The sequence below is a fragment of the Botrytis deweyae genome (assembly GCF_014898535.1).
Source record: "Botrytis deweyae strain B1 chromosome Unknown BDEW_032, whole genome shotgun sequence".
NCBI classification, from domain to species: domain Eukaryota; kingdom Fungi; phylum Ascomycota; class Leotiomycetes; order Helotiales; family Sclerotiniaceae; genus Botrytis; species Botrytis deweyae.
Genome location: NW_024066239.1, coordinates 380927 through 407251, shown reverse-complemented (window position 1 = coordinate 407251; position 26325 = coordinate 380927). Strand labels below are relative to the sequence as shown.

Sequence of the window (26325 nt, the reverse complement as noted above, 5' to 3'; positions counted from 1 at the left end):
GCCCCCCCGTATCTCTCCCCATCCTATCCGACCCAATTAAAAAATCCAAGTAAAAGACTCCTTGACTTCGAATGAAGTTTTTTGTCTAAAAATAAATAGAAGATGATTAGAACACGTACTCATGGAATATCCAAACAACGACAAGAGCAAAATAAATGTTCCACATACCTGATATCTTCCGCACTAGCGCCAACCCAAGCCTCAAACTCACCCTCCTCCGCAATCCACAGCCCTTTCCCATGTCTCAACGATTCATCCCAGTATCCCAATGCGTATTTATCAATTACAATATCCACGCTTTTTTCTTCTCCAGATTCAAGCTCTACCTTCGCGAACCCTTTCAGTTCCTTTTCCGGTCGAACTAAGCTGCTCTTCTTATCATGGATATAAAGTTGTACTATTTCCTTTCCTTTTCTAGATCCCGTGTTTTTGATGTTGAGACTTAAGGTAATTTTATCTTGATTTGAGGAAGAGAGTGTTTGGGAGGAGAGCGTAGGAGCGGAGTAAGAAAATGTAGTGTAAGAGAGACCGTGACCGAAAGGGAAAAGAGGGGGAAGAGACAAATGGTCATAATGTCGATAACCGATGTAGAGACCTTCGCCATAGAGGGAACGGAGGTTTTCGCCGGGCCAGGTGTGGTAGGTTGGGTTATCTGAGAGGCGGACTGGGAAGGTTGTCTATATAGGGGAGTGATTAGAAGAAGTTTTGGGTATGGGGGAATTGATAGACACTAAAAAGAAAGATGCAACGTGTCGAATGAATATAAAACTTACAGGTAGTTTTCCACTAGGATTTTCGAATCCGAAAAGGACATCAGCCAATGCATTACCGGCTTCTTGCCCCTGATACCACGCTTGTAAAATGGCTGGAACCTTCTTTGCCCAAGGCATCGTTACAGGGCTTCCGGATTGATTGACCACAATTGTATTTGGGTTTGCCTCCACAACTGCATCAATTAATCGATCCTGACTTCCATCACTCGGTAAATCCATAGTTTGACGATCATAACCCTCACTTTCCCACTCCGCATCCAATCCTACGATTACAATCGCTACATCGGAGGACTTTGCCGCATCAATAGCTTTTTGCAAATAATTCTCAGCATCGGCTTCTTTGTAACCAATACGGCAGCCGCCCGTTGCATGGGTTTGGTTGACTTGTGCTTGTTTGGACAATGGTCGAATTTCATTTGTTGTCTCAGCGACCAATTGTACTGGAACGTTGGCTTCGAGATAGATATCAAAGAGAACGTCTTTTGACCCTGAGAACATAGCTTCACCCAAATCCGTCCAATTCCACAAATCGACTTTGACATCTCCATTTACAAGAAGTCTTCCAGGACCGACACTTGAAAAGGAGAGGGTATGTAAGCCGGTGGTGGTAGGTGTCAGGATGGTTTTTGCGCGGACGGACCAGATGGGATTTACTTCTTCTGGAACCGAATCCCAAAGGAAGAGATCTGTGTTGGTGCGGTGTTGGATTATTCGAGGAGTTCCTTCAAATCTATCGCCAATGTGAAATTCGAGAGTTACGCCTTGGGCGCCAGTGGAAGTGGTACAGTAGTCTGCTGCTAGAGGAAGCCATTTGTAGGTGTGACAACCTAAGGCGTAAGTGACATCTATTCCAGGGATTGCTTTGATGCTATCAAGGGGGATGGTGTTGTAGTAAGGATTCAAACTAGCACTACCTCCACCACCAGCAATCGCGCGATTGGCATTTGGTCCTATGACTGCAACCTTTGTTTGAGAGGATTTGATTGGTAGAATATTATTCTCGTTTTTCAGTAGGGTTAATCCTTCTACCCCAGCTTGACGAATCAAATTTCTAGTTTCTTCTCTATTGTCCTCAGCTTCGGGGGCTTCGGGTGTCATATCTGATCCTTTTGTCCTCTCAACGAGATATAGTACGTTTGCAGCGGCTTTCTCGACGGCTCTTCGGCTTAATTCACCATTTTTGATTGCTTCGATCGCCTTTTCGCCACGCCATTTTGTTGAGACTGGCATTTCTATGTCGCAACCTGCTTCGATGGATTCCGCAATTGAGTTTGTTCCACCCCAATCGGACATAACCAAACTAGATTTTGTGAGTACACTTGTATGCCATAAAAAATTGGAGACAATATTACCCATCATAGCTCCACTCTTCCCTTAAGATTTCCCTCAGCGTGTGGAAATTACAATCTGCATGAACGCCATTGATCAAATTATAGGAGGACATGACAGCCCAAGGATTAGCTTCCCGAATGGCCATCTCGAAAGGTCGTAAGTATAACTCTCGCAGAGGCCTTTCTTGCACAACAGAATCAATGGTTAATCTGAAGGTCTCTTGTTCATTAGCAACAAAATCTATGCACACAGTCAGCCAAATGCACGTGACGAAACCATAGAGAGGAGTAGTTTTTACGTTTTATTGTTGCAGCAATACCCTTCTCCTGCAACCCCTTGATATAAGCGATTGCGAGTTTTCCTGTCAGATAAGGATCTTCTGAGAAAGATTCAAAGTTTCTTCCACCTAATGGACCGCGATGTAAACAGACTGTAGGTGCCAATAAAACCTGAGCAGATCGAGCTTTCGTTTCATCTGCGAGGTGTTGTCCGACTTCATGAATAAGATCGGTGTTCCATGTTGCTGCTAGCGATATACCGCATGGAAACAAGGCGGCCTGGACATATTAGAAAGTTCCTCTTAGTTGAGGTAATTCGAGCAAACCTTTGTTCCAGCCTTGAAAATGGCTCCACGAGCACCTATAGTTGGTGTTAGTACCAATGTGAGATGAAAGAATGAAGAAATATTGTGTTGTACGGACGAATGTGAGGGATTATGAGTGCTTAGGAGAACATGAATATTTACCATTTGGGCCATCGGATGTCTTGAATGCTGGTATGCCTTTGGAAGGAATTGATTTTGATCTCCAGAAATCTGCAGCCACTAGTAGAGAGACCTGAGAAGTTCATCAGTAGGGTGCAGTTAACAAAACAAAGGAACTTTACCTGCTCTTCGAGCGACAAGGACGCAGCCAACTGACGAGATTTTGTTCGAGGATCAAGTATAGCGTGCTTTTCCAAAGGACTTTCGGGAGGGGAGATTTCAGAATCTGGTGTTGCAATTGTGTCTCTACTCGAGAGGATATCCGACCCTTCTTCAAACCTGTCAAATATAGGATCCGAGATCTGGCTTTCTGGTGATTCTGCCATTTTGGCGTTTCAGTTAAACGATTGAAGGGGATTTATGAAAATGAAAAATTGTGTAGTAAAGTGCTCTCGGAATATCAACGAATGAATGAAGAATTGATTGATGCTAGCGTGCGGCGAGGCAGAGAAGTTGCGCCGCGTGTCTAATGAACAATGAATCCTCCGGATATCAAAGAAGAGTTAGAATGACTAGATGGAAATGGAACCAAGAGATGTCTTATAGAGCTCAATGCTAGAGTAGTACGCGAGAAGCAACCAACGTTGCATATCAACTCGGTATCAATCTTCCCAGAGACCGACACCCGATCAGCTGGTTTCAATTAATATTCCTCATAGCCGGTGCCCTGCGGATGAGTTTCCCATGCACCGCACAGGGAATCAGATAAGACGTTATAAAATATTACGAATATAACATGGATACACTTGTCCCATGCATGAAAATGGCTGAAATAGAATTCAATTTAGATTCGGTACAATGGTTGCTACAGGCTGGTGCTATTCTTACAACCCTGCACACCTTGCAAGGGATTGTTGGTGCGACTGGTCCTTGTGAGAATAAGCTTCTATCAGATCAATGATAATTTTGCTCAGTCTTGGGCAAGAAATAATCGGCAATCCAATAGCAACAACGGTATGAACGGACCGGCTCAGCGATTTTCTTACAGTTTAGGAAGGTAAGACGAGCTGTTCCAATGGTTTTCGTGAGAGACACTAACGGAAATCACCTTGCTATACTGACAGAATGTAGGAAACCATGGTGGAGAAAGAAAACAGTAAAGAGATTCTATCAACTCGAGCAAATACTACCCATCCTCGCCAAAATTTCAGCTTGAAATGAATATCAGGAGGCAATAGGCAGAGATCTCGCCTAGGTAATGTAGTGTATTCACTTAGGTGGTATTGTCACGTCTTTCTTCGAAAAGCTCCCCGAACACTGCATTAAAAGCTCATGGCGATGAATACTCTGTTGAGATGCGTCTGCATCTGTAAAGCGGACATGCGGCCCGGACTCGCCTCCAATGAGCTTTCGTTTGTACCATAAGCACGATCGTAGATTTGGGGATGTATAGATACGATCCGAAAGTTATATTGACCACTCGGAAATGTATTGATACTCACGACGGATAAGTTCTGTGTAGATCTTAATGTTATGGTAGCTTTGTTGTCTGAATTTTATATGCCGACGTCGAGGCTGTGCGAGCGTGGGAAGTTGAATCAACAACGACCTCGGGATGTAGAGAGAATACTCGGGCAAACGCTTGGACTAACCAGATATGGATAAGTTCTAGAAGCATTGAGAATAAAGTCACGTGACACTCCCTCTCAATTAGCGCCGTAGTGGAGTGAAGATCCATTATCATTCATTACCTATTCGGACTCCTCGGAAATTCACCCGCTTCAGATAATCAGAATCATGTCTCTCACACCGCGATGGCATTATCAATTGTTATCTTGAAGCGTACTTCTACATACTCTTTTACACCTCAAACTTCATCTCAAGTAATACTTGTACTCTCATCGGAAAGAGAGGAGTGAAAAGAGTTTGCTTTATTTCTCAGCTTCAGGATTACTTACTCAGTTACAACTAACAGTAATACTCAGGTATAATATCAACTACCTGTAATCCTATTTTCAAATCTGAAACTTTCCTCTTTAAATCTGTCTGTTTTCCACCTATGCAAGATCTCTACAGTTCGTGAAACTTAGGTAACTACCATAAATTGTTCTACTATCTGCATATCATCTTGCATTTACGCCTTCCGAGTATAATGGCTGAAACATCAAACCATCACCAATCTATTGGAGAACCCGAAGACCCACCCGAATTATCCTCACGAGAAAGAGATCAATGGGAATCTACTGAACTTTCGGAATTGGAACACATCAGGCAGAATTATACACATGCCTCATCTACTCATGCATTGGGTCCTGGTAGTACAGCACCCAATGGATGTTTTGGTCAATTGGTCTTTAATGTCTCGAAGTTTTGGAGACACCAAATCAGTGTGACCGTTGACCATGTTGCATGTAGAGATCATCTCGGTATGTATCCTTTTATCCGTTTTCTCAATATGGTTCACACGATCTATCAATGACAAGGTATATTACCTATTGTAGAATCCGGCGTTCAGGGCCGAAATACTTCTATCAGTTGGGAGTTTATTTTCATCCATCTGCTTCCAGTCCTCTCTACATCAAGTTTTCTGTCAGAATTCTTTTATCGAGCCTTGGCATTCTGTACCATCTTTACTCAGTAGTTCTTGCTTCCGTATAGAAATAATCATTTGCTCTACATGTTCCCCGTTTAGCGTTTTGTAGACGAACTTATTGGCTAATTCTATCAGCTCTCGAACGCACTTTCTTAGCATATCTCAGAACCTCACTAGCCTTGTCAATGCTAGGCGTATCAGTTGCACAACTATTGTATGTTTTCTATACAGCTTAATCATACCGCGATCATTTTACTGATATATATCCAGCCGATTACAGCATTCCCCCACACCAAATCCATTGATAGGGTTCTTCGTACTTGGGAAACCTCTGGCTTGTATATGTCAAGGTGCTGCAATAATAACATTATTGATAGGAAGTATCAGAAGTTGGAGACAACAGAATGCTATTGTGAGAGGTAAAGCTCTTTCAGGAGGATTTGAAATCATTATCATCGGAGTTGGATTCTTCTTTGTGAGTAAACTTCAAGCGTATTGTCGTTGAGTGAGCGTTACTGACTAGACTTAGATTTTCCTAGCGTTCCTTGTGCTCTTGATTGCTGTGGACATCATAAAGGAACATTTGAAGTCTGATTAAGTGGCAATGTTCATTAGCTGACCTCTGGACCATCGAAATGTGATGGATAAATGACCTCTCCTTCGGACTCTCCGGACTAATATTTCCTTGGAGCAAATCATTATAAGTCTGCCCATCTGACTTCGCTGTATCGGGGGAATCGGGGAGGTATATATTAACAGCCAAGAACATCCCGCTATTGCACGTGCTTGAAGTATATGGGGAGGAGAGAAGCATGGCTGATTTTGCTCTTAGGCACTAAGTGCCGAACAACGGGGGCTAGATGAGCATAAAGTTGATGCTATGCTATTGCACATGGGAAACTGTTCATGGGAAATTATTGATGGATAATTTCAATCTGCATATGTAGCCAAATAGCACGAGCTGCGGAACATTTGTAATATGCCCGGAGGTTGTGATGGGAATACCTGCATCCGGATGAGCAGTGTTTTCGGCACGGCGTTCCTTTTCTAAAGTTGTTTATGCAAGGGAAGAAGTAGCGAACCACAATACCGAATAGAAACCTGACAGCTCTCACGGCACTTTGACTTGTAAATGTATTAAACCTACTTTGCCAACAAGTAAGTGCGTGACTATTGGATTGCTCTTGATAGATTGCAGATGCTTTGAGTAATATTTTGTTGTTGTCTTACGGCTCACTCCAATTGTTTTGCCAGAACAATCAAGTCATGATTGGATTGGATACATTTCAACCTACGACTGACTATGCTATGGAAACAAATGCGATGAGCCTCCAATAACAGCCACTGTCATGACCACCAACATCACCGCTATCATCACCACTATCAACACATAACAACAAACATCCAAGACGGGTTATCTCACTTTCAAACCCTCTTCGTTGATAAAACGTTTTTAATTAGAATTCTGAATTATATATTGATCTTTTTGGTGATGTTATAGCTTACTAATGATCGAATATTTTCAGCCAATCAGGGATCGGGGGGAACGTTTATCTCCTCAAGAGTTTAAGAGTATTTGATTTCGTTTTTGGTAAGGAATTGAATTTGTTTAATAAAAACACTTCAACAATATATATTACCTTTTTAATTATCATTTATTAAAAAATTAATTAATATATTCGAAAAAGCTTAATTAATATTATTATATAAATCAGCTTTAAATTAATTAAAATTATAATTATTATAAAATTCAATTGAAAGTTTTTTTTTAAACCAGTTAAGTTATTTTTAATTATTTTAAAGTATTTTTATTAATAATAAAAATAGTATTAATTAAATTACCTTATTAAACTAAATATATTATAAGTTTTTCTAATTGTATTAATAGCATTGGGATTATATTGTTAATAGTGATTGAATTACTCTTCAATTTGGAACCCAAAATGTCTTAAGTTTAAGGCATTCAGCTTTCAAAATCTTAGTTATATAACACCCAACCTCTTCGAAATTAATAATAATTTTTATTATTTAAGATTCTATTTATATGAAAAGAATAAACTAGATTATAGAATTTTTAAAAGATATATAGATTTAATTAGAATAATAGTAGTAATTGATTTTGAAAGGGTTGGAGGCTTATTTTATTAAAATATTACTATTTGAAATCTTACTTTTTAATTTTCAAAATTGTACTTGTATATAATCTAATAGAACTATAATAATAAAAATTATATCAAAATAATAAGAAAAATTAGTTTTATATATTAAATCTACACCAAATAATATAATTATTGAATGATTTAATAATATTAATTAAAAAATCAGAAAAAACTGAATTGTTATTATTTATATTAAAACCGAAATTAAATTATTTCAAACCCTACGGTGAACCTTCGGAAAACTCCTGCCTCGAAAATAAGGTCTTAAGCCTATTTTTATTATATAATCACTGTGTGGTCTGAGGATAAGATAAAAGACGGGGAAGATATCTCATAATCACGTGATCTCTTATCACATGCATTTCTCACCCCAAGGTTGTTGTTATGGACATGGATTTGTTGACATCCAATGATGTTCTCCATTGTCTCTTATCTTGGCGGCGATCTGTGTACGCCCGTACCTGCTCCAGAATCCAGACATGTATGTACCTAGTCCTGGTATAATAAGTATATATCGTACTTATACTGCAAAGTATTACTGAGGCAGTGAGTCTTCACTCAAGTTTTACATTATCAATTATACTTTTTTCTAATTCTGACTTTTCTGACTCTTCTGAATTCTCTGACTTCTCTGACCAATTTTCTTTTCTTCTGTTCCCAATTGATCTCTCTAGACTCGAGGTAGTTACTTTTATTGATTTACTTACTCTTTTCATATCTTTCTTTTCTCTTTTTATTCAGACCATCCCATATCGATTCTCCATCCCAATCTATTATTCATACCGTATTTCCCCCTTTTTTTCTTTTATACCAAATTTCATTACGGCTGGAATACCAGCTGGTATTCATTGATCAGCAATAACCGCACTATTGGGTACGGAACACGCATTGGATACGCATTAGATAAATTGCGTAATAATACCTTACCTTTACCTTGTTCCATACTTAAAAAACAAAATCATAATCATAATCATTTGATAACGGCTTGGCTTGGTAAGGATCCGAAATCGCAAGCAAGCAAGCAAGAAATCTCAAAAACAAAAAAATCGCGAGACACAAGAACAATCATCACCTCCACAAGATATTGAAGAGAGAGGGGCGTCATCTCGAAATCATCGGGTACCACGCCACCTTTCATTCCAACTCCAGCTCTTCATGCTGTACGATTACAAATACATCCATACTTCTTCTTCAATAAATTCGCCCACTCTTTTCTCCCGTCCTTTCTTTCTCCCAACAACATACTGGTAAAGAGACAGACAGAGAGAAAAGAGTTCGCACTCTTGAAAATCCTTCAAAGATGGCGTGGTCAAAGTCAACACGCATTTCGGTCATGCTATTGATCGATGCCGTCTTTTTCATCGTAGAATTGGGTGTTGGTTTATGGGTTGGATCATTGGCATTAATGGCAGATGCCTTTCACATGGTGAGTAGCTGAGAAAAAGGTACAAAGTGTATGAAGACTAACATTTACATAGCTGAACGATATTATCTCTCTCGCGGTTGGACTGTGGGCTGTGAAAGCTGCGCGAAGAAATACCACGGATAAATATTCTTTCGGAGTAAGTCGTCGCACAATATACCCCAACCTTTGCCGAGCGGAAAGCTACATTACCAAGGCTGGAAACTAACAACTTGTGTAGTTTTTAAGAGCAGAAATCCTTGGCGCCTTTTTCAACGCCGTCTTCCTTATTGCGCTTTGCGTATCCATTGTTCTCGAAGCCGTCGGACGTTTCTTCGACCCACCTGAGATTAGTGAGCCAAAACTTATACTTGTTGTTGGATCGTTGGGATTGGCATCGAATCTGGCTGGATTCTTCGTATTAGGTGGACATGGTCATTCTCATGGCCCAGGGGATGGTCATTCTCACGACGAACTCGCCGATGCGGAAGAAGGACATGCGCATGGTCATAGTCATGCCCACGAAAGCAACTACGAAACATATAGAGATGAGGTCGACGAAGAAGCTGGAAATGCAGGCGAAGTTTTCCCTGAAGCTGTTGTAGCAAAAGCTACCGCCAAACGACAAGTACAATTTACCAAACCCGATGAAGATGCTTCGACAGCTCGCGATAGCAGCAGCATCATGACTAGATCGCCAAGCAGAAGTTCCAAGCAACACTCTCATCGAAGACGAACGAGCAAGTCCCAATTCTCTAGTTTGGATAACCTAAGCATCCACCCGGCAAGTTTCCGACAAGATATCATCGCTGCAAGCAAGACACAATTAGATGGAATTGAAAGCGAGGATTCCAGTGAACCAGATGACGACACCCATGCCAGATCTGGACCAGCACCGACTGAAAATAGTCCTCTCCTTTCACACAATCATGACCACCACGCAGATACTCATGCTCATAGCCATGATCACGACGACGCAGGCCATCATCACGAACATCATTCGAGCCGTCAATCTAAGCATGCGGCGCATAATCACAACAACAAATCCAAGAAGAAGTCTGGTGGTCATGGCCACAATCATGATGATATGGGAATGAATGCTATGATTCTTCACGTTATTGGTGATGCTCTTGGAAATGTTGGAGTTATTGTCACTGCTTTGATTATCTGGTTGACTAACTGGCCTGGTCGTTTATATGCTGATCCTGCTGTATCACTCTTCATCACCATTATTATTCTTCGATCTTGCATTCCATTGACCAAGGCTACTGCTCAAATTTTACTACAAGCTACACCAGATTCGATTGACGTCGCACTTATCAAAGAAGATATCGAAAACTTTGATGCTGTGAAGGGTTGTCATCATGTCCACATTTGGCAACTTAGTGACTCCCAACTTGTTGCATCCATGCATATACAAGTTGCCTTCCCAATAGGAGAAGATGGCGGGGAAAAATACATGCAGTTGGCAAAGGAGATTCGAGAATGCTTACACGGCCACGGTATCCACAGCGCAACTCTTCAACCCGAATTTTGTCTTGACAAAGATCATGACCATATCTTTAATGGTTCGGTCGGATTAGATGGTCAAGTTCAAACCAAATGTGGGATGGAGGATGATGATTCATGTTTACTCGAATGTATCGATAATTGCAAGGGAAAGGGATGTTGTTCGACACAGGCCGTAGAGCCTCAACATGACCATTCAGACCATGATGGTCATTCTCATTAGAATTCTTTCAATATTTCCTTTGTTACGTATCTCTCGTACAACGAATAAGATACTCGATTTTCATGTAGCTTTTTACTTGACTTGTTTCTTCTCTGGCATTGCAAATGGCATTTTGGGACGAATTGGGAGTGAAACGTACATACATATACAGTCGATTGACTTGAGCCTTAATGATTGGTGCGAGAATTGCGATGTGGCGTTTGGAGCAGGTCAATTGACTTATTTTTGCCGGGGAGAGATAATAAAAGGTAGGAAGGAAATGGATATAGCATCTATTTTTTTCAGTACAAGACAGGAGTGAAGACTCTTATAAGCGAGCTTCCTTGAATGAGAAATTTTGGTTAGAGCAGGTTTTGGAGGATGGAGGGGAGGCATGTTTTTTTTAATGGTGTCGAAAAATCATAGGGTGAAGAGAGAACCTTTGTACAGTACATATGAGTCGTAGGGTAAAAAAGTTTCTTGGGTGGTTGTTGGGGTAGGGGATGCCATACGATATGATGGAGATGAGGTTGGGGGTTGATGAGCAATACAATCGATGATTTTATAGATGTTTGTGGTTTTGTGCAGTGCAGTTAGTTCATTGTTGCCGAGTCTGATTATTATGTTGTCCTCGTGTTGGTGAAGGGAGAGGGAGCGGAGTGAAGTGGACTGGAATAACGATTTATTGAAGAGAGGGGGAGTGTGATGCCGATTCAGTGAAAAGAGGGAAGAGTGGAGATAGCTTCTCACATTTCTCTTTGTTCTAGATTGGTGTGGGCTGCCGGTGCTAGTGCTAGTGCTAGTGCAGATGGTATTTTTTTAAAGAGCTGTCAGTGAGTATTTGATGATTTGAAATGGGGTTCGTGAATGGGGAGGACTGTTGAGGATTTATGGAAATGTGATGGGAGGATGGAGTGGGTGGTTTTTTTGGGGGGTGGGATTGGGGATGGGATTGGGAATAGTGCTTGGAGTTTGTAGTATTGTTATTGTTATTGTTATTGTTATTGTTATTGTTGCTGTGATAATGATCACGTGTAAATAGTTTTATCTTGTTATTTATTGTCACTGTTATTGTCACTATCACTCTCATCACTCACTTTCTTCTGTCATCTTTTCACTATCGTTGATTTTCATTTCATGTCACCATATGAGAGTGTATCATGACCGAGTTGGAAAGGAGAAGGAAAAGAAAGGAGAGGAGAGAAGATGTTTCAAATTTGATGGTATACCCCCATTCTATCATTCATAAGCTATATTCTCTCTCCCCCTTTCCAACATGCCGCTGTCTACGATCACTTGCGTCGTTTTCTTGGCGAGGAAGGTAGGGGAGTGAGAAGCGGGGAGAGTTGAGACGCTTTGAGAAGATTGTAGGTGAGGGAAGGAGGATTTTTGAATTGCGAGTTTGTTGAATGAGCTGGGCCAGGGTTAGGTAAACGAACTGGTAGTATATCTAATCATCTCGGTTTCGGAATCGACAAACTTGTCTGTTACACTGCCTGATTGTAATGTATCTCTCTTCTGTGTGATGACTGTTGGAAATTGTGTGAATTGTTTATGGAGAGGAGTATAAATCACTGCATTGCTATCTTTTTTAATTTTTTTCTTTCTCGGGAATGGGGATGTAGTCCGAATTTAGCCGAGCCATGTGGGATTGGGATTGAGAGTATGAATCAGTTTTGGCTGAAGAAAGGAGGGGTTGGAAGGGTATGAGTGGATAAGTCGTACAGACACAGATCTCCACAAGAGTTGGGAGAGAACGAGGTAGATGGAAGTTAATATCATCGTTTAAGAGGATTGGTTGTCAGTTTCTCGACGATAAGTCACTCCTAATTCTGTATTGATTGCTATATTCTTTATTATTACCGTCCTTACCATATCTCAATTCTATACACAACCCCCAAGAACCAAAAACCTAAGTGCTTTTATCCTCTCAGCTTGAAATTCGCGTTATATGTCCATCTCATCACCGGAGCAAAACTTCCATTGGCCAAAAGTGCCACATCATTGTCTTTCTGAAGTACCGTTTGGAGCTTGCTTGTACACGTTGTAAAGAAAGGAGAGATATTTATGCGACGGGTAGTCCCGTGAGAAATGTAAGAAGAATATGTAGACACGGCACACGTGGTATTTGAAGGGTATGGAGAGAGAGTAAACATCAAAATGGATGATGGTGAGATTTACCATTTCGTACTGCGTGGTCAGGAGAGCTTTTTGGGATCGAGCTATATAAACATCTTCCTTTAGATTGATTAGTGAATCTTGAGTTGTGGAATTGTTTTTGACAAGCTTCTGTCAGGTGGTGGATAGATATTTGGTCATATCTATCTACTTGTGGTATTTGATCCGTTACAGTTCAAAAGCTTCAACGGATATGGGAGGAGCTGGAAGATTATTGTCGGGCTTACCTTATTGATGTCAGATTCATTGTTACCGTCATACATTTTGCCGCCGTCACAAGTTTTATTCTTCTATTTCTCATTCATTCATTTCTCAAGCATTCAATTCATCAAGAAGTTCTCCATTTTTTCGGTTGTTTTCATCCTCCTCTACTACATTATGTATATTGAACAGATATTTCCGTTCTGAGAACTCCACCATCCTTGAAATTTGCGCCTGGACCCTTTACTCTGATTTTTAATGCTTTGTTTCTTTGGAGGTGGAGTAGTAAATATATACTGTGGATGATAATGTGCTCATAGCTGCAAGGTCAAACGGGCTTATGAAACCACAATTAATGGTGTATTGTATTGAATAAGTGCGAATGAATGAGTGTAGAAAGGAAATAGGGAGGGGCTAAGATGATGCGAGAAAGATTTTCCTGGGTCTGAGTATAAAAGAACGAGTCAAAAGATACATATCTTTCTATGAAAATTAGATATTCCCAGATGCATAAAAAGTGAGGGTTGGAGTTCGCACTCAAGAGTCAGTGAGTGTGCCAACGTTTCCTATGACCGTTTGGTCACGGTTCCAGCCCTATTCTCGTTGTCGAAAGGACATTATCACTAGGTATGCTACTCGATTTACATAAACATCATTAGTTAAGACTATCAACAACAATTTATTTTCAATTTCTAGCCCAAGAATTCATCTTTGAACACAGAGCTCGATGCTCCTCATTCTTTTTTACATTGGGATGTCACAAAAGCCTTATGTCTACGTATGGCAGCAGAACTACATCTATTTTGAGTGAATTCGAGATTCCTGAACGCTTATTTATATTTCAGGGTGATTGTGTAGCGAGTTCTATACTGTCTAGAAGAGTAAAGTGTTGTATGTGGAAGTGTCGATCTTGTGTATACTAGGAGAATATAGGGTAACGGCTGCTTGTACCCTAGCTTATGCTTGATATTCTATGTGTATAAATACTGGAAATTTATTACATCTAACGGTTCATTGTCTAGGAAAGGTTCTCGGGAAAGAGACAACAAAAAGTGATGTAATGAGGAAATGAAAGGCTTCTGTCTATTATGACTGGGCTTCAATGTTTCGATCGTTATTACGATGTTAACAAATGTATCATTTTCGTCGTCTCTTCTATTATACTATACAATGCTGTCACTGGAGCTTCTATTTACATTATCAACCCATGTATAATTAAATCATCCTTACTGCCATTATACTTCAATATTCACACGAACTCATCTTGCCATAATAAGTCTAAAGTCTCAGTCCTTCCATTGGAATTAGTTTTCAGATATCGAAAGTCGTTTCTGTCCGCCTCATTTCATATCAGTAAGTCCTGTGGCTTGAGCTACACTCATTAATTCATTACTTTTTTAACCGCCTCCTGTCTTAAATAGTTAAGAGATCTAAGTTATTAGGCTTCACTCCTCTCAAAAAATAACAAAGTTAAACGTGCCCTCTGTTTCCAATTGAGATTTCAACTTCTCTGTCCGGCATCGTTGCTCGCTATAGAATCTCATCATTCCTTGCGCCCATTCAAAGTTTATTCTTAATTAAAATCATTGTTTGGTGAAAGAACCTTGTGAATATCTTCTTCATCCAAAGATTGATTTTCACAAAGAAGGGGCACGAATTATAGACATTGGCACTGGAAACTGATAAATATAATCACAAATACATATACTTCACGACTGAAGTTGAACCAATCTCTTAGCCAGAATACATTTCCTTAAGCTCAACAAAGATCTCCCATCCTCGGCAAAACTCGACGGATTTGATATTTTAACCGCCCGAGATGCCCTCGAAGAATGGCTCCTGGGGAATTTAGACTTGAAACCCACGATACTTTCAAGTTGTTTTCACAGGATATTCTGGAAATATATCATGTGCTAATAGTACATCTTAGATTCGCTTACGCTATCTATGTCCACGACGAGAATGCGGAGGAAGCAAGCTCCCCTTACAAACCCCATTTCATTATCGAGTAAAAACATCGCTCGACGAAAAACACAAGAAGTGCACTAAACCTACACAGAGTCCGGAGGATTTCCGCAGCATTCGAATGTTAAAATCCACAAGACGAAAGTCACTCAGACTGAGAGATCGGAGCCTTCACTTTCTATTACTTGACTACGAGAAAAATAGATCAAACCAAGCCCATTAACACATAGTACACACAAGTGCCCGTTCTCCTCCTCGCCCCAATCCCAATAACACCATCTACAACACAGCGCAGCAGAAAGTCACCCATCCAAAACCACCCATCCAAAACACAAGCTGAATCCCAAATTCGATACCGCGCATCCATACCACGTATCGCAGAAACCGAGAACCCAACAACCGTGAACCCACAGACATCATATGATCTGTAGAACCTGTCCCCGAAATCCACCGTAGAGATAGCGTTAGGGTTTGCAACTTCATGATTCTATTGAACTCGATCGATCCATCGAAACAACAAACTGCGCAGGGAATTTCTCACAAGCGACGCGCTGTGAATAAATATTACATATGAGTCATTGGATCAGAGGTATCTTTGATAGAGAGATGAGAAGCTCCGAAGTACTGATACTGCTACTGCTACTGCTACTAAAACATAGAGTAAACAATATGATTCTTAACTTTTAGTTAAAAGGGAATATCATACATACATACATAGTGTCGGGATATCGATCATGTGATCTAAAAGAGGGCACTGTATTGCACTAGCGTATGTACTAGCGTATGCACTAGCGCTAGCACTTTTACTATATTAAATACTAGCTTCCCATAGTTAATAATAATCAAGAACGAATACAACTATAATAGACTAAAGTACTTTATACTTTATCAATCAAGTTGATACTAATATATAGATATATACTCACGAAAATCATAAAATAACTATTTATCTATATTCAAATAGCTAGCTATCCTAATACAATAATAATATTTTCTATAGTACTATACAAAAAGACCTATTTATCTAAAGATAGACAAATAAACAAATCTACTCTCCTCAAGATATATTTCGGGGCGAGCTAGCTCGCTAGTATTTCGGAGCGCTCAATATTAGAGTTATATACGAGTATATATAGTCTTAATAGTCTTTAAAAGTAGTATTAATAAAGAGAAATAAGAATAAATAAAGAGTATCTTTTGCTATATTGTTTTTTGAATAGTTTCAATATTGCTAAATTAGATATTTCATAAGCTTAAAAACGCCTTTAACATCGAAAATCTGAAAACAAAACTTATTCTTCTTTTTTTAGTTTTTTTTATTTTAATTCTTTATATAATTGAATTCATAGCTAAAGATGTTATACTAGATACATATAGACTATATAATCATATACAATTAGATTCCTGAATAGAGAAAAGATAATCAAGATACACGAGCAAACAAAAATTTCGTAAAAGTCCGACGGTATATACTTGATGGATACTCATCTATATAATATATAACTCTAAAACAAAAACTAATACAAAGACTTCTCCGGTAGACAGACGGGCCTAGAAACGCTGAATAACAAAAGTGTACGAAAATATCATAAGATAAAGAAAATAAAATATAATAAAACGAATAAAACAGAAAAACAAACAATAAAATAAAACAAATAAAATAAAAAACATAAAACATAAAAACAATAATAAAACAAAAAAAACGAATAAACTAAGAAAAAACATAAAAAAACAAAATAATAAACAAAAAAACTAAAACAAAACAATAATAAAACAAATAAAACAAATAAAACATAATAAAACATAATAAAACATAATAAAACATAATAAAACATAATAAAACATAATAAAACATAATAAAACATAATAAAACATAATAAAACATAATAAAACATAATAAAACATAATAAAACATAACAAAACATAATAAAACATAATAAAACATAATAAAACATAATAAAACATAATAAAACATAATAAAACATAATAAAACATAATAAAACATAATAAAACATAATAAAACATAATAAAACATAATAAAACATAATAAAACATAATAAAACATAATAAAACATAATAAAACATAATAAAACATAATAAAACATAATAAAACATAATAAAACATAATAAAACATAATAAAAATATCCAAACCCTATTACCTACCTAGCTATTTATTCGAATTAGAATCAAATCTTCTATATATATATATATCTATAAAATTCTAAAATTCTAAAAATTCTTCTATACAATATACTATTAAGAAAGTAAAAGATGATATCATCAAGAAAGCAAAAGACTATAAATATAAAATAAAGAACTATATTTACTAATATTTATATCCGTCAATTACAATATTCCTAAATAGATATCAACCCATGATCTATCTATCTACCTTTCACTTTCCACTTTCCACTTTCCACCTTCTCACAAACCCAATCGCAATATTCATACTCCTCCAAGGCTACAGACTCAAGATCTGTTCTTTACCTCCAGTTTATCCCCCAGTTTCACCTCCAGTAATCAACCCATCAACCCATCATTCCATCATTCCATCATTCCATCAACCCTAAGACTACAACAAGAAAACCAAAACACAACACACAACACATCCATCTATAGCCAAATCAAACCAAATCAAAATATACAGCAAAGAAGTATTATCAACAAGTTTATACGGAGAGTAAGTACGGAATTACTAATCCCTCCCTTTCCTCTATCTCCCTTTCCTCTATCTCCCTTCCTCCCACGCTCCCACCCTCCCACGCTCCCACCCTCCGATTCATTCATTCACTCATCCTCTTCGAATCTAATCCAATCCATCCAATCCAAACCAATCAAATAAAAATTCCACCAATATGCAACTAGGATTTCAATCAAGTTACTTATTATTCGCTTCACCCACAAAGGGTTCGCAACGCCATGCAATGCTTAACAACATAACCTCTTTCTTCCTCCATCTACCTCGTACTCGCTCCCCCTCCCTTCAGAATTTTCCGTATTAAAATATCTATATGCATCCCATCCATACATGAACTCATTCCTTTTTTTGTTTGACCTCAAGTCAAGTCCGAGAGACCCATTCGTTACTCATCATCACCCATCCATCCATCCGTCCATCCATCCATTATCTACCTGTACCCACCATACCCACGAGTGAAACAAATCTCTACGTGTCCCTAGCTATACCCACGAAATACATACGATCTACCCCCATGTCTATCATTCCAATGGCTTCTCCAACCTCCACAAGCCCACATACTTCAAGGATGTACTCTATACATCTCAACATCTCAACTCCTCTAATCAGCTCTCTTTCCATTTGGTACTCCAATTGGACTCTTCGCTCCACTTCCACTTGGGGTTCTCTTTCCATTGACCTCCAATCCTCTCTTCTCTAATCTCTTCTCCATTTCTTGATTTCTATAAATCTCCTCCAACTTCTGTTCAGGAATCGTCAAACAGTTGATTCCCAAGTAATCACAAATACTCGTAACAACCAACCAAGCCCATCTAAAGTAAACCACTAGAGCAAAAATAAAGTATGCTCTTAAATACCATAATTCCACTCCTACGCTGACAGCCGGTAAACCAAATCGAGGTAGATTACCAAGAATAGCACCACCAACAAGTGGTGTAAGCATAACTGTCCAGTAAGGAAATGGTTGTCTTGTGAGATGTGCTAGAATGATCTTTGTCGTCATCCTTCCAAAGACAAAACTCATTGTAAGACAGAAAAGTACCAAACGATTTTCTTCCATGAGGGTTGAATATGGAGAGAAAAGCCAAGCTCCAATACTGAAAGTAAAAACGGCCATGGGTGTCCATTCGAGGAAAACCGGTAAAACAGGCAAGTTGTCTCTTCTTCTGGCTTTGATGACGTTGATAACGCAGAAAGGAACATGAATACCGAATAATGAGACAACGAGGATTGGGACCCATAAATCTCTGACGGAGTATGAACCGAAAAATTCATGATATCCGAGGAAATAATGGTGACCGACTAAATCCGTAATTCGATGTGTCCAAATCTCTGGTCCATAATAACCACTCAAGATCATAATCGTGCAAGCCAAGATTAATCCCTCAGTTGGCCCATTGAAAATTCCCAAGTATAATGTGTGTGTATGGTACGTTTCCCAGGTTGAAAAGAACATAGGTAAACAAGGAATCAATGCGGTAAAGATTCCAGCTCTCGATGTACCTAGACCCATAGCAGCTGTTTCGCATAGAGATGCAAGTGTACAATTCAGAGAATCGATTCCGTGGTCGAATAATTCACCGAGACCGCTAGATGTTCCGGTTCTTCGAGCTTGTTTTCCATCTACATTATCCATTGTTGAATACATCCATAATCCGAATGCGAAACTGTAATATAACCATGATGGTCCCTGAGTCGAATTAGCTTTTGTAATTTGCTCCGCAGGTTTGCAAATGAATAGAGAGGTAGGTAGAGTTTAAACAATGCAGAAAGATATCACAATAGTAGACGTAGAAATAGAGAACTTACAGGTCCCACCAAATCCGGCATGAAAATCTCCAAACAGATAACATTACTCAGGATGAAAAAGAATCCCAATAATGTAACCATATTTGGTGCCAACCATAATGGCAATAATTCGACGAAGCCATTCCACTATATTGAAAACTGTTAGTCTGTTTCTTCTTTCTTCTTTATGGGGGCGAGCCCCCAAACCCCCATTGCTCGCTGCGCTCGAGATTATCTAGAATAATTATTTGTTGAGTGATGTATGAGAATAGAGGAAGGCTTCGATAGCAATTCTCTCATGATTATTGAGAGCTTTTCACTGCTTTCCGAGACCACGCAGCAAGTCCCAAACTCCCGTCCTCACAGTGCTCCAATCGTGTAAAATTCTTCCGCACTTCATATACGCCGTAGAACAAATCTGTTCAAGGCGTGTGCGGGATACCTTCTCCAAGCCCCAAGAATGATGATAAAAAGAAAGGCCACCTACGTAATGCTTCAAAATGTAATTCGAAATCAAACTCTTATCCACACTCGAATATTTATATGATTTCAAATGTATGAGTGCTTCTTCCGACACGCACTCATGCGCTGCTTCTTCTATTTGGTGCGTGTTCGTTAGCTTTGCATTCTTATGTTTCTAAACTTGTAAATTTTGGGTGTGAGAGTTCAATCTGCGAAAAAATCCCATTCAATGCCATGCCATGCCACACTGTATCCTCTACTCCTCTCCTCTCCTCTCCCATTACCTCCCCCCCATTTTCAAGCCCCGCAACCCGAATCCCAAATCCAACAGGAAAAAGAAAATCAAAAGCAGAAGAATCAGATAAAAAAAACCACTCACTCTTAGTCGGCGCCATACCCAGCCCCATTCCCCTCTCCTTGGGCGTCTTGGGCGTCGTAACCGGCAAAGGCAATTCCCCGTCTTCTTCTCGATAACCAATCGCCGACGCCGTGTTCACCGCCAGCAACTTATCAATCTTTTCGCGAATTTTCAATCGAGGTGGGTGGAATGCGCTTCCGACCCTCGCGACCTTGGGGTGAGGTTGAGTATTTATGGAAGTGGATTGTTTTAGCGGGAAGAGTGGTGAGATGAGACGAGACGAGATGAGATGGGGATTTGAATATCAGGCTGAATGAATGAGCTGCGGAGGAGGCCGATGCTATGCGTGAATGGTGTAATGTGTAATGTGTAGTGTATTGTGTATTGTGTGATGAGATGTGAATCGTCAATCTGTTGTTAATTGCTCCTCATCGATCTTCTCTCGTTTGTTGTATGTATGAACGATGTCTCGAGTGAAGTACGTATGAAAACGAAATCAATCCAAAAATCAAGAGGGATGGATGGATCAAGAAAAGTAGAGAAAAGTAGAAAACTTCCAGAAACCAAATTAAATCAAATCAAATCAATCGAATCAATCAAATCAATCAAATCAATCAAATCTTCACAAGCCAAAAAGTTGGAAAGCTAGCTAGCTACATATTAAATTCTTACTAGGGGGGAACGGTGGAAGAATCAAAAAGAGGCTAACCCAACAGATCTACTGGTTACTTGGTGACTACCACATCAAAATTTTAAAGTTGTCGGGTCAGGGGCTCGAGGCTAATGGTGATGGTAGACTCACTCTGGTTGAGTGTTGGAACTTGGAAGCTCTTCTAGAAGATTTATTATCTACTCCATAATACCAATACCAATTGACCAGGGATACCAATGAATTCCACGTCAGCTCTTTTCTTTCTTCCTCTTTCTCTTCCTTTTCCTTCTTCTCCCCTTCTTCCCTTCTAGCCTCCTCTTCGCGACTCCATCGCTTAATGAAGACTTGAGATATCTAGCAAGCGGTAAAGATACAGACAGGACAGTGATTCCACGTACTCCGTTCATCTCCATATTATATACAACACCTACCTACATACATACATACACTCATACATAGTACACATAACGAAAAGCATTCATCTCTCATGTGATATTTACTTTACTTACTACTAGCATATAGGTAATCAATTCATACACCTACCTACACCTACACCTACCTACACCTACACCTACACCTACACATACGTACCTACACCTACACCCACACACATACGTATAACCCTTACGAAGCCTTCCCTCGCACTCCTGAGTCTAGTAAGAACCATATAAATATATATAAATATATAAATAAATATATATAACTCCCAGCTACCCACTACCTAACTATATTCCCCCTCATAAATTCCCTTCCTCCTTTACTACTCTGCACCTAATAAGCATCACTCGACAATAATTTTCTTTCCTTCTTCGTTTCTTTCCTTCCTTCCTTCTTCCTTCTTCCTTTCACATGTCAATACATTCATTCATTCATTCATTTACCTATCTACCCTACCCACCTACCGCTACTCATCTATCCACTCACCATCTACCCATCTACCCACCCACCTACCCACCAAATAAATCAAGAAATAGGGGCCTGGTGGGCACTGGGCACGGCTTCAAAAGTACCGACCCGATCGACCGCCGTTTCCCATCCGAGCCATCTCATTTGTTTTTATCGTCTATCGTACGGAGTAGGTCTGTTCTGTCTACCTGCGAGCCCAAGTCTAACCAATCACATCTTTCAATTCCCACATTCAACCATTCAGAGAACTACATACTACCCATTAGTAAAATACCCGTACTCTACTCTCTCGCATATATCAATCATCATGCACATCTTTCTTCTTTTCCTCATTTCATCTACACAGTACAACATACATAGCATTCATGGATGGATAACACATTGATTCCATCTACATTACACTGCCTACACTGCACTGTTTCAAATAAAGTCGAAATAGATGGCATCAAGATTACCGCTACATCTCAACAATATATATCACTTCGAGTCATGGAACAGTAGGTATGCTTAAAATGTTTTGCTTCTATTTCGTAGCCAGAAGTATAGCTCTTGTTTGTCTAAATCTAAAAGATCTAGACTGTTCCTACAACGCTTTTCCACAATCCCCTTCATTACCACATTAATCCAACCCGAACTTAGCTATATACTTAAGCAAGTAATCTAGCGCAAGCTCTCTCCATTAAGCTCATCCATGTTTGTATCCAGGATGTCAGACATTGTAATATGTATGTGCAAGAAGCAGAAACCAACTCGACGCTCAAAATCCTCAAAATAGGAAAAAAGAGGAAGCCGAAAACAAACGCACACTGAATGATCGCTAAAGTTTCAAAAACACCCGAGGTACCCAATTCGAGAATGTTTCGTTGTGCAATGGAGATCATTGATATCAATATCAAATATCATACGGTATGAGATGATATGACATGAAGCCATATCTCACAAACGAAACAACCCGACCGATTAATCCACTTCGCCAACACCGTCTCCGTCCATTAAAGAAGCGGTCAATTTACATTACCAAAGCAAACCCCGCAAAGAGACCTGTGAAAACCACCGCCAAACCATATGATTTTCCAAAGTCCATAGTCATCTGAGCACCACTCTTAGGAGTAGATGTTGAAGATGATCCACCCAATCCTGTGTATGCAACGCCGCTTGTGCTGGAAGCTCCCGATGTACCAGTTGCGCTTTGAGTGGTACTAGAGGTGGTATTGATACGGGTTGGGTTTTGGGCTCCGCATGGGTTGTCATCTCGACATGCTGCTTGACAGGTGTTATCTCCGTTACATGCATTGACGCAATTGGTGGCGTATTGGGTACAGATGAAGTATGGGAGGGTCAAGGAGTATTCGGATGCGTTTGGAGAGAGACCATTGCCGCAAATGCATGCATAGTCGAGAGTATCCTGATTGAGAGTTAGTCGGATTTACGTTTGAGGTCGGGGAAGGGGAAGATAGTGATGGGAATGTATATACTTACGGGATCACAAGTGTTGGTAGTAGTGGTGGAGCTACCGGCACCGTTTTGCAAGCAAAGCGATGGGCATGTTTGTGTTTGTGATTGACACCAGCTCTCTAAGAGTGGAGAATTAGTATATTTCTCGGTCACAGAGTTGGGAAAGTGGAGGAAAAACTTACTGCGAGTCGCCAATGGTACACTTTCTGGATCAATGGTATATTGAGCAGTGGCAAAGCTAACAAGAGCTGTAGCAACGAAAGTTGTTGTAGAGAAACGCATTTTAATTATGTGATGGTGAGTTAAGTTGAGGTAGAAGATTGATATCAAAGTAGAAGCTTTTCGCGTTTGACAATGATATTCTCGAATAAACTATCAATGAACATCCAGGGTCAGCTTTCCATCCTTCAAGAGTTTTATTTTATTTTCAAGAAATGAGATGTTGCTCAAGTTTAAAAGTGGTGGCGGGAGTGTTTTCGTTTGCCAGATTGGAATGTAACGAGGAATCAATGAATGTTTATTTACCTTGCAGAAAATGGGTTGACCGGTATGGTATGTGAGTTATTGAGAGAAGAGGATTGAACGAATGAATTCTTGATATTCGATGTTATGAAAGCAAAAAGCGAATGTGATTGCGAGAGGAGGATGTAATCAAGTAAAAAGGAGTACAGTACGGTAGATGGAAGATGGAGATGGAGATGGAGAAAGAGGAGAGAGAGGAGAGAGAGGATCAATGTTTAATAAGTTCAATTCAATATTCAAATTGGCCGAGTGTTCATCTGCATCTGGTGAGCCCTTTCCTTTCCCCAACTCATCCAAAAGCGCCTCCATCTGCACCAAGATTGAGCTAGTATGGGATACCCCGTAATCCGGATTAAGCTTGATTTAGTTTAGCTTTGTGAATTTGGACCTATCAAATGCATGAAATTGGATCAATTTTAGGAGATTTTAGGAGATTTTAGGAAATGCTATGAAATGCTATGCTATGAATTACTGTGAATTACTATAAAATGCTAACAATTCTTCTTTTGCGCATCAAGACATGTCTTCGTTAGCGTACATGTATCAGCGGTATGGATGATGCAGGTAACCCGATGGAGATTAGTTCCGATAGCTGCCACCCCAGCTAGTGGAGATGGATAGATGGACGGAGTCGATGCACAACTTTTCTTTCCGAAAGTTTCAAGGTTCCATGTTACTATCTTAAGAATTGAATTTTGTGATGGGAGGAAGGAAGGATGGATGGATGGATGGATGGATGGATGGATGGATAGATGACTTTTCCTTGGGATACAACCTAATTTATGACTAGGGAAAATACTACTTCGTACTTCACTTCACTTACACATACACACACCACTTGGTATTTGATGATTGAGAGAAATAGAGAATGGATATGCTAGGTAATGTAGGTATATATGTATGTATGTATGTTGTATGTATGTATATATCTATATATGTATGTATACATGTACTCTTCGTATTGACTAGACTCAAAGAATGAAATTGTGCATGAACGAGATGTTAGGTAGATACATATTAGGTAGATATCAAGACTATTCGCCTCTCTTGATCACATCTCGTTGGATTCTCATCACTTCTTCCTCTTCCCACCACCCACCACCCACCACCCCATTCTTCATGAGATATACAACCAACATTGAGCGCTTTCTTCATCTATTTATATTCTTGATTCAAATAGGTAGATACTTGTCTTTCGACCAAGTACCTATATACATCCACTCCCCCCTTTAGCTACCTCGACCTCGACCTCGACCTAGACTTAGATCTAGATATCAGATGACCACCTGCCCAGCTGTTCGTTGATCTGCATCTATGTGAATATAAGTGGGATACTACTTGTAGATAATACATCCATTCATTCGTGGATCTCCATTCCATATAAATATGACACAAAACGGATGATCCGTTGAATCCGTTCTCTCCCCGCCTCCGTAAAAATACTTACTTTCTTCTTGCTGAGCTAGGTACTCTTCCACCAGTCGTTCTACTCTCTCCACTCCATCTCATGATTCTCATCAGACTCCCTCCAGCCACCCTTTCTATCCTTTATCCCGAAATTCCGCTACGGTACGGTACGAGTATCCAGTTGATCATTATGTTGTACGCATCGCATCCTGGTCCTGCATCTTTCTTTGCCCGTAACGTCCGTCTCCAGAATGGATACCGACTAGCGTACGAAGTAGTCGTCCTTTGGAGTAACCTTTGATATCAAATCGCTCAGAGCGGCTCCACACTGACACTAATAATTTCATGCCTCACGCTTCTCCTCACTTGGAACTCTATCTAGGTCCTCTGTGCAGCATCTGTCAGACCAGACGGACCATCTGGCGTGATGCTATGTGATGTTATGAATGTTGAAGGTGGACTGACTGTTTGATTCAACAAAGTAACGGACGGTTAGGTCAGATGTCTCGGTTGCATTTACTTCTGCTTGTTTTATCGTTATCAATTTTGTTTGATATCATTATAATTTAATTGCTATCATGATGTGTGTCTGTATTCTCCGTGTCTTTCGTATTCATCGTATTCATGGATAGGAATATCGTATCTGAAGAATTCTAAATCGAATATCCTGGCCTGGGCATTACCTCCTCCATCTAATCTACCTACTGGTGTACCCATCTAATACTAATAACATAATAACAATCTTTCTAGCATCGCCACAATTCAACATATCGACAATGTCGACTCTCCTGTCCTGTCCTGTCCTGTCTCGCCAAGTCCTCTCAAAGAACAAAGCGGCGATAAACTTTCTTCTTTCTTCTTTACTTCGTTGTCTCTAGTTTTTAAAGTTGTGTTGGGGAAACAAGGATCCAGCCGTGAAAACGATCATCTCTCGGCTCCTCCACTGGTTACTCTCACTAAGAACAGTGGTCTGGTCGGGTCGGCCCAGGAAATCTCTAGTGTAGCGTAGCTATTTTTCAAACTAATTCTCAAAGTCAACTTCATTTTTTTGGCCACTCG

At 39.6% G+C, this 26325-nt stretch overlaps 6 protein-coding genes across 6 annotated transcripts; 3 read left to right on the top strand and 3 right to left on the bottom strand.

The window, feature by feature from the left end:
* Positions 1 to 36: 36 nt before the first annotated feature.
* Positions 37 to 3194, bottom strand: EAE98_010031 (uncharacterized protein; the record flags this gene model as incomplete). The annotated part of the gene is made up of 8 exons (XM_038957652.1): positions 37 to 85; positions 169 to 677; positions 774 to 2073; positions 2126 to 2345; positions 2404 to 2662; positions 2710 to 2744; positions 2851 to 2941; positions 2991 to 3194. The coding sequence occupies 8 exons, from the start codon at positions 3192 to 3194 to the stop codon at positions 37 to 39; spliced, it is 2667 nt and encodes an 888-aa protein (XP_038806115.1).
* A 1417-nt stretch (positions 3195 to 4611) lies between these two features.
* On the top strand, positions 4612 to 6520 carry EAE98_010030 (uncharacterized protein). Its single transcript, XM_038957651.1, has 4 exons — positions 4612 to 5234; positions 5537 to 5615; positions 5672 to 5876; positions 5931 to 6520. The coding sequence occupies exons 1-4, from the start codon at positions 4961 to 4963 to the stop codon at positions 5997 to 5999; spliced, it is 627 nt and encodes a 208-aa protein (XP_038806114.1). The 5' UTR covers positions 4612 to 4960; the 3' UTR covers positions 6000 to 6520.
* A 2015-nt stretch (positions 6521 to 8535) lies between these two features.
* On the top strand, positions 8536 to 11222 carry EAE98_010029 (uncharacterized protein). Its single transcript, XM_038957650.1, has 3 exons — positions 8536 to 8986; positions 9039 to 9122; positions 9204 to 11222. The coding sequence occupies exons 1-3, from the start codon at positions 8861 to 8863 to the stop codon at positions 10692 to 10694; spliced, it is 1701 nt and encodes a 566-aa protein (XP_038806113.1). The 5' UTR covers positions 8536 to 8860; the 3' UTR covers positions 10695 to 11222.
* A 7095-nt stretch (positions 11223 to 18317) lies between these two features.
* EAE98_010028 (uncharacterized protein) lies at positions 18318 to 19717 on the bottom strand (the record flags this gene model as incomplete). The annotated part of the gene is made up of 3 exons (XM_038957649.1): positions 18318 to 19406; positions 19526 to 19651; positions 19712 to 19717. The coding sequence occupies 3 exons, from the start codon at positions 19715 to 19717 to the stop codon at positions 18318 to 18320; spliced, it is 1221 nt and encodes a 406-aa protein (XP_038806112.1).
* A 3174-nt stretch (positions 19718 to 22891) lies between these two features.
* On the bottom strand, positions 22892 to 23619 carry EAE98_010027 (uncharacterized protein; the record flags this gene model as incomplete). Its single annotated transcript, XM_038957648.1, has 3 exons — positions 22892 to 23287; positions 23362 to 23456; positions 23520 to 23619. 3 exons carry the CDS (start codon positions 23617 to 23619, stop codon positions 22892 to 22894), a joined length of 591 nt encoding a protein of 196 aa, XP_038806111.1.
* A 2225-nt stretch (positions 23620 to 25844) lies between these two features.
* Positions 25845 to 26275, top strand: EAE98_010026 (uncharacterized protein; the record flags this gene model as incomplete). Its single annotated transcript, XM_038957647.1, has 2 exons — positions 25845 to 25849; positions 26017 to 26275. The coding sequence occupies 2 exons, from the start codon at positions 25845 to 25847 to the stop codon at positions 26273 to 26275; spliced, it is 264 nt and encodes an 87-aa protein (XP_038806110.1).
* Positions 26276 to 26325: the final 50 nt, after the last annotated feature.

Excerpts from the sequence above, each read along its gene's own strand:
- EAE98_010030 (XM_038957651.1), top strand. The coding sequence starts at position 4,961 with ATGGCTGAAACATCAAACCATCACCAATCTATTGGAGAACCCGAAGAC. Across the intron at positions 5,235-5,536 it reads TGCATGTAGAGATCATCTCG|CTCTCGAACGCACTTTCTTA; the intron begins GTATGTATCCTT and ends TAATTCTATCAG. Across the intron at positions 5,877-5,930 it reads TCGGAGTTGGATTCTTCTTT|ATTTTCCTAGCGTTCCTTGT; the intron begins GTGAGTAAACTT and ends GACTAGACTTAG.
- EAE98_010029 (XM_038957650.1), top strand. The coding sequence starts at position 8,861 with ATGGCGTGGTCAAAGTCAACACGCATTTCGGTCATGCTATTGATCGAT. Across the intron at positions 8,987-9,038 it reads TGGCAGATGCCTTTCACATG|CTGAACGATATTATCTCTCT; the intron begins GTGAGTAGCTGA and ends ACATTTACATAG. Across the intron at positions 9,123-9,203 it reads CGGATAAATATTCTTTCGGA|TTTTTAAGAGCAGAAATCCT; the intron begins GTAAGTCGTCGC and ends CAACTTGTGTAG.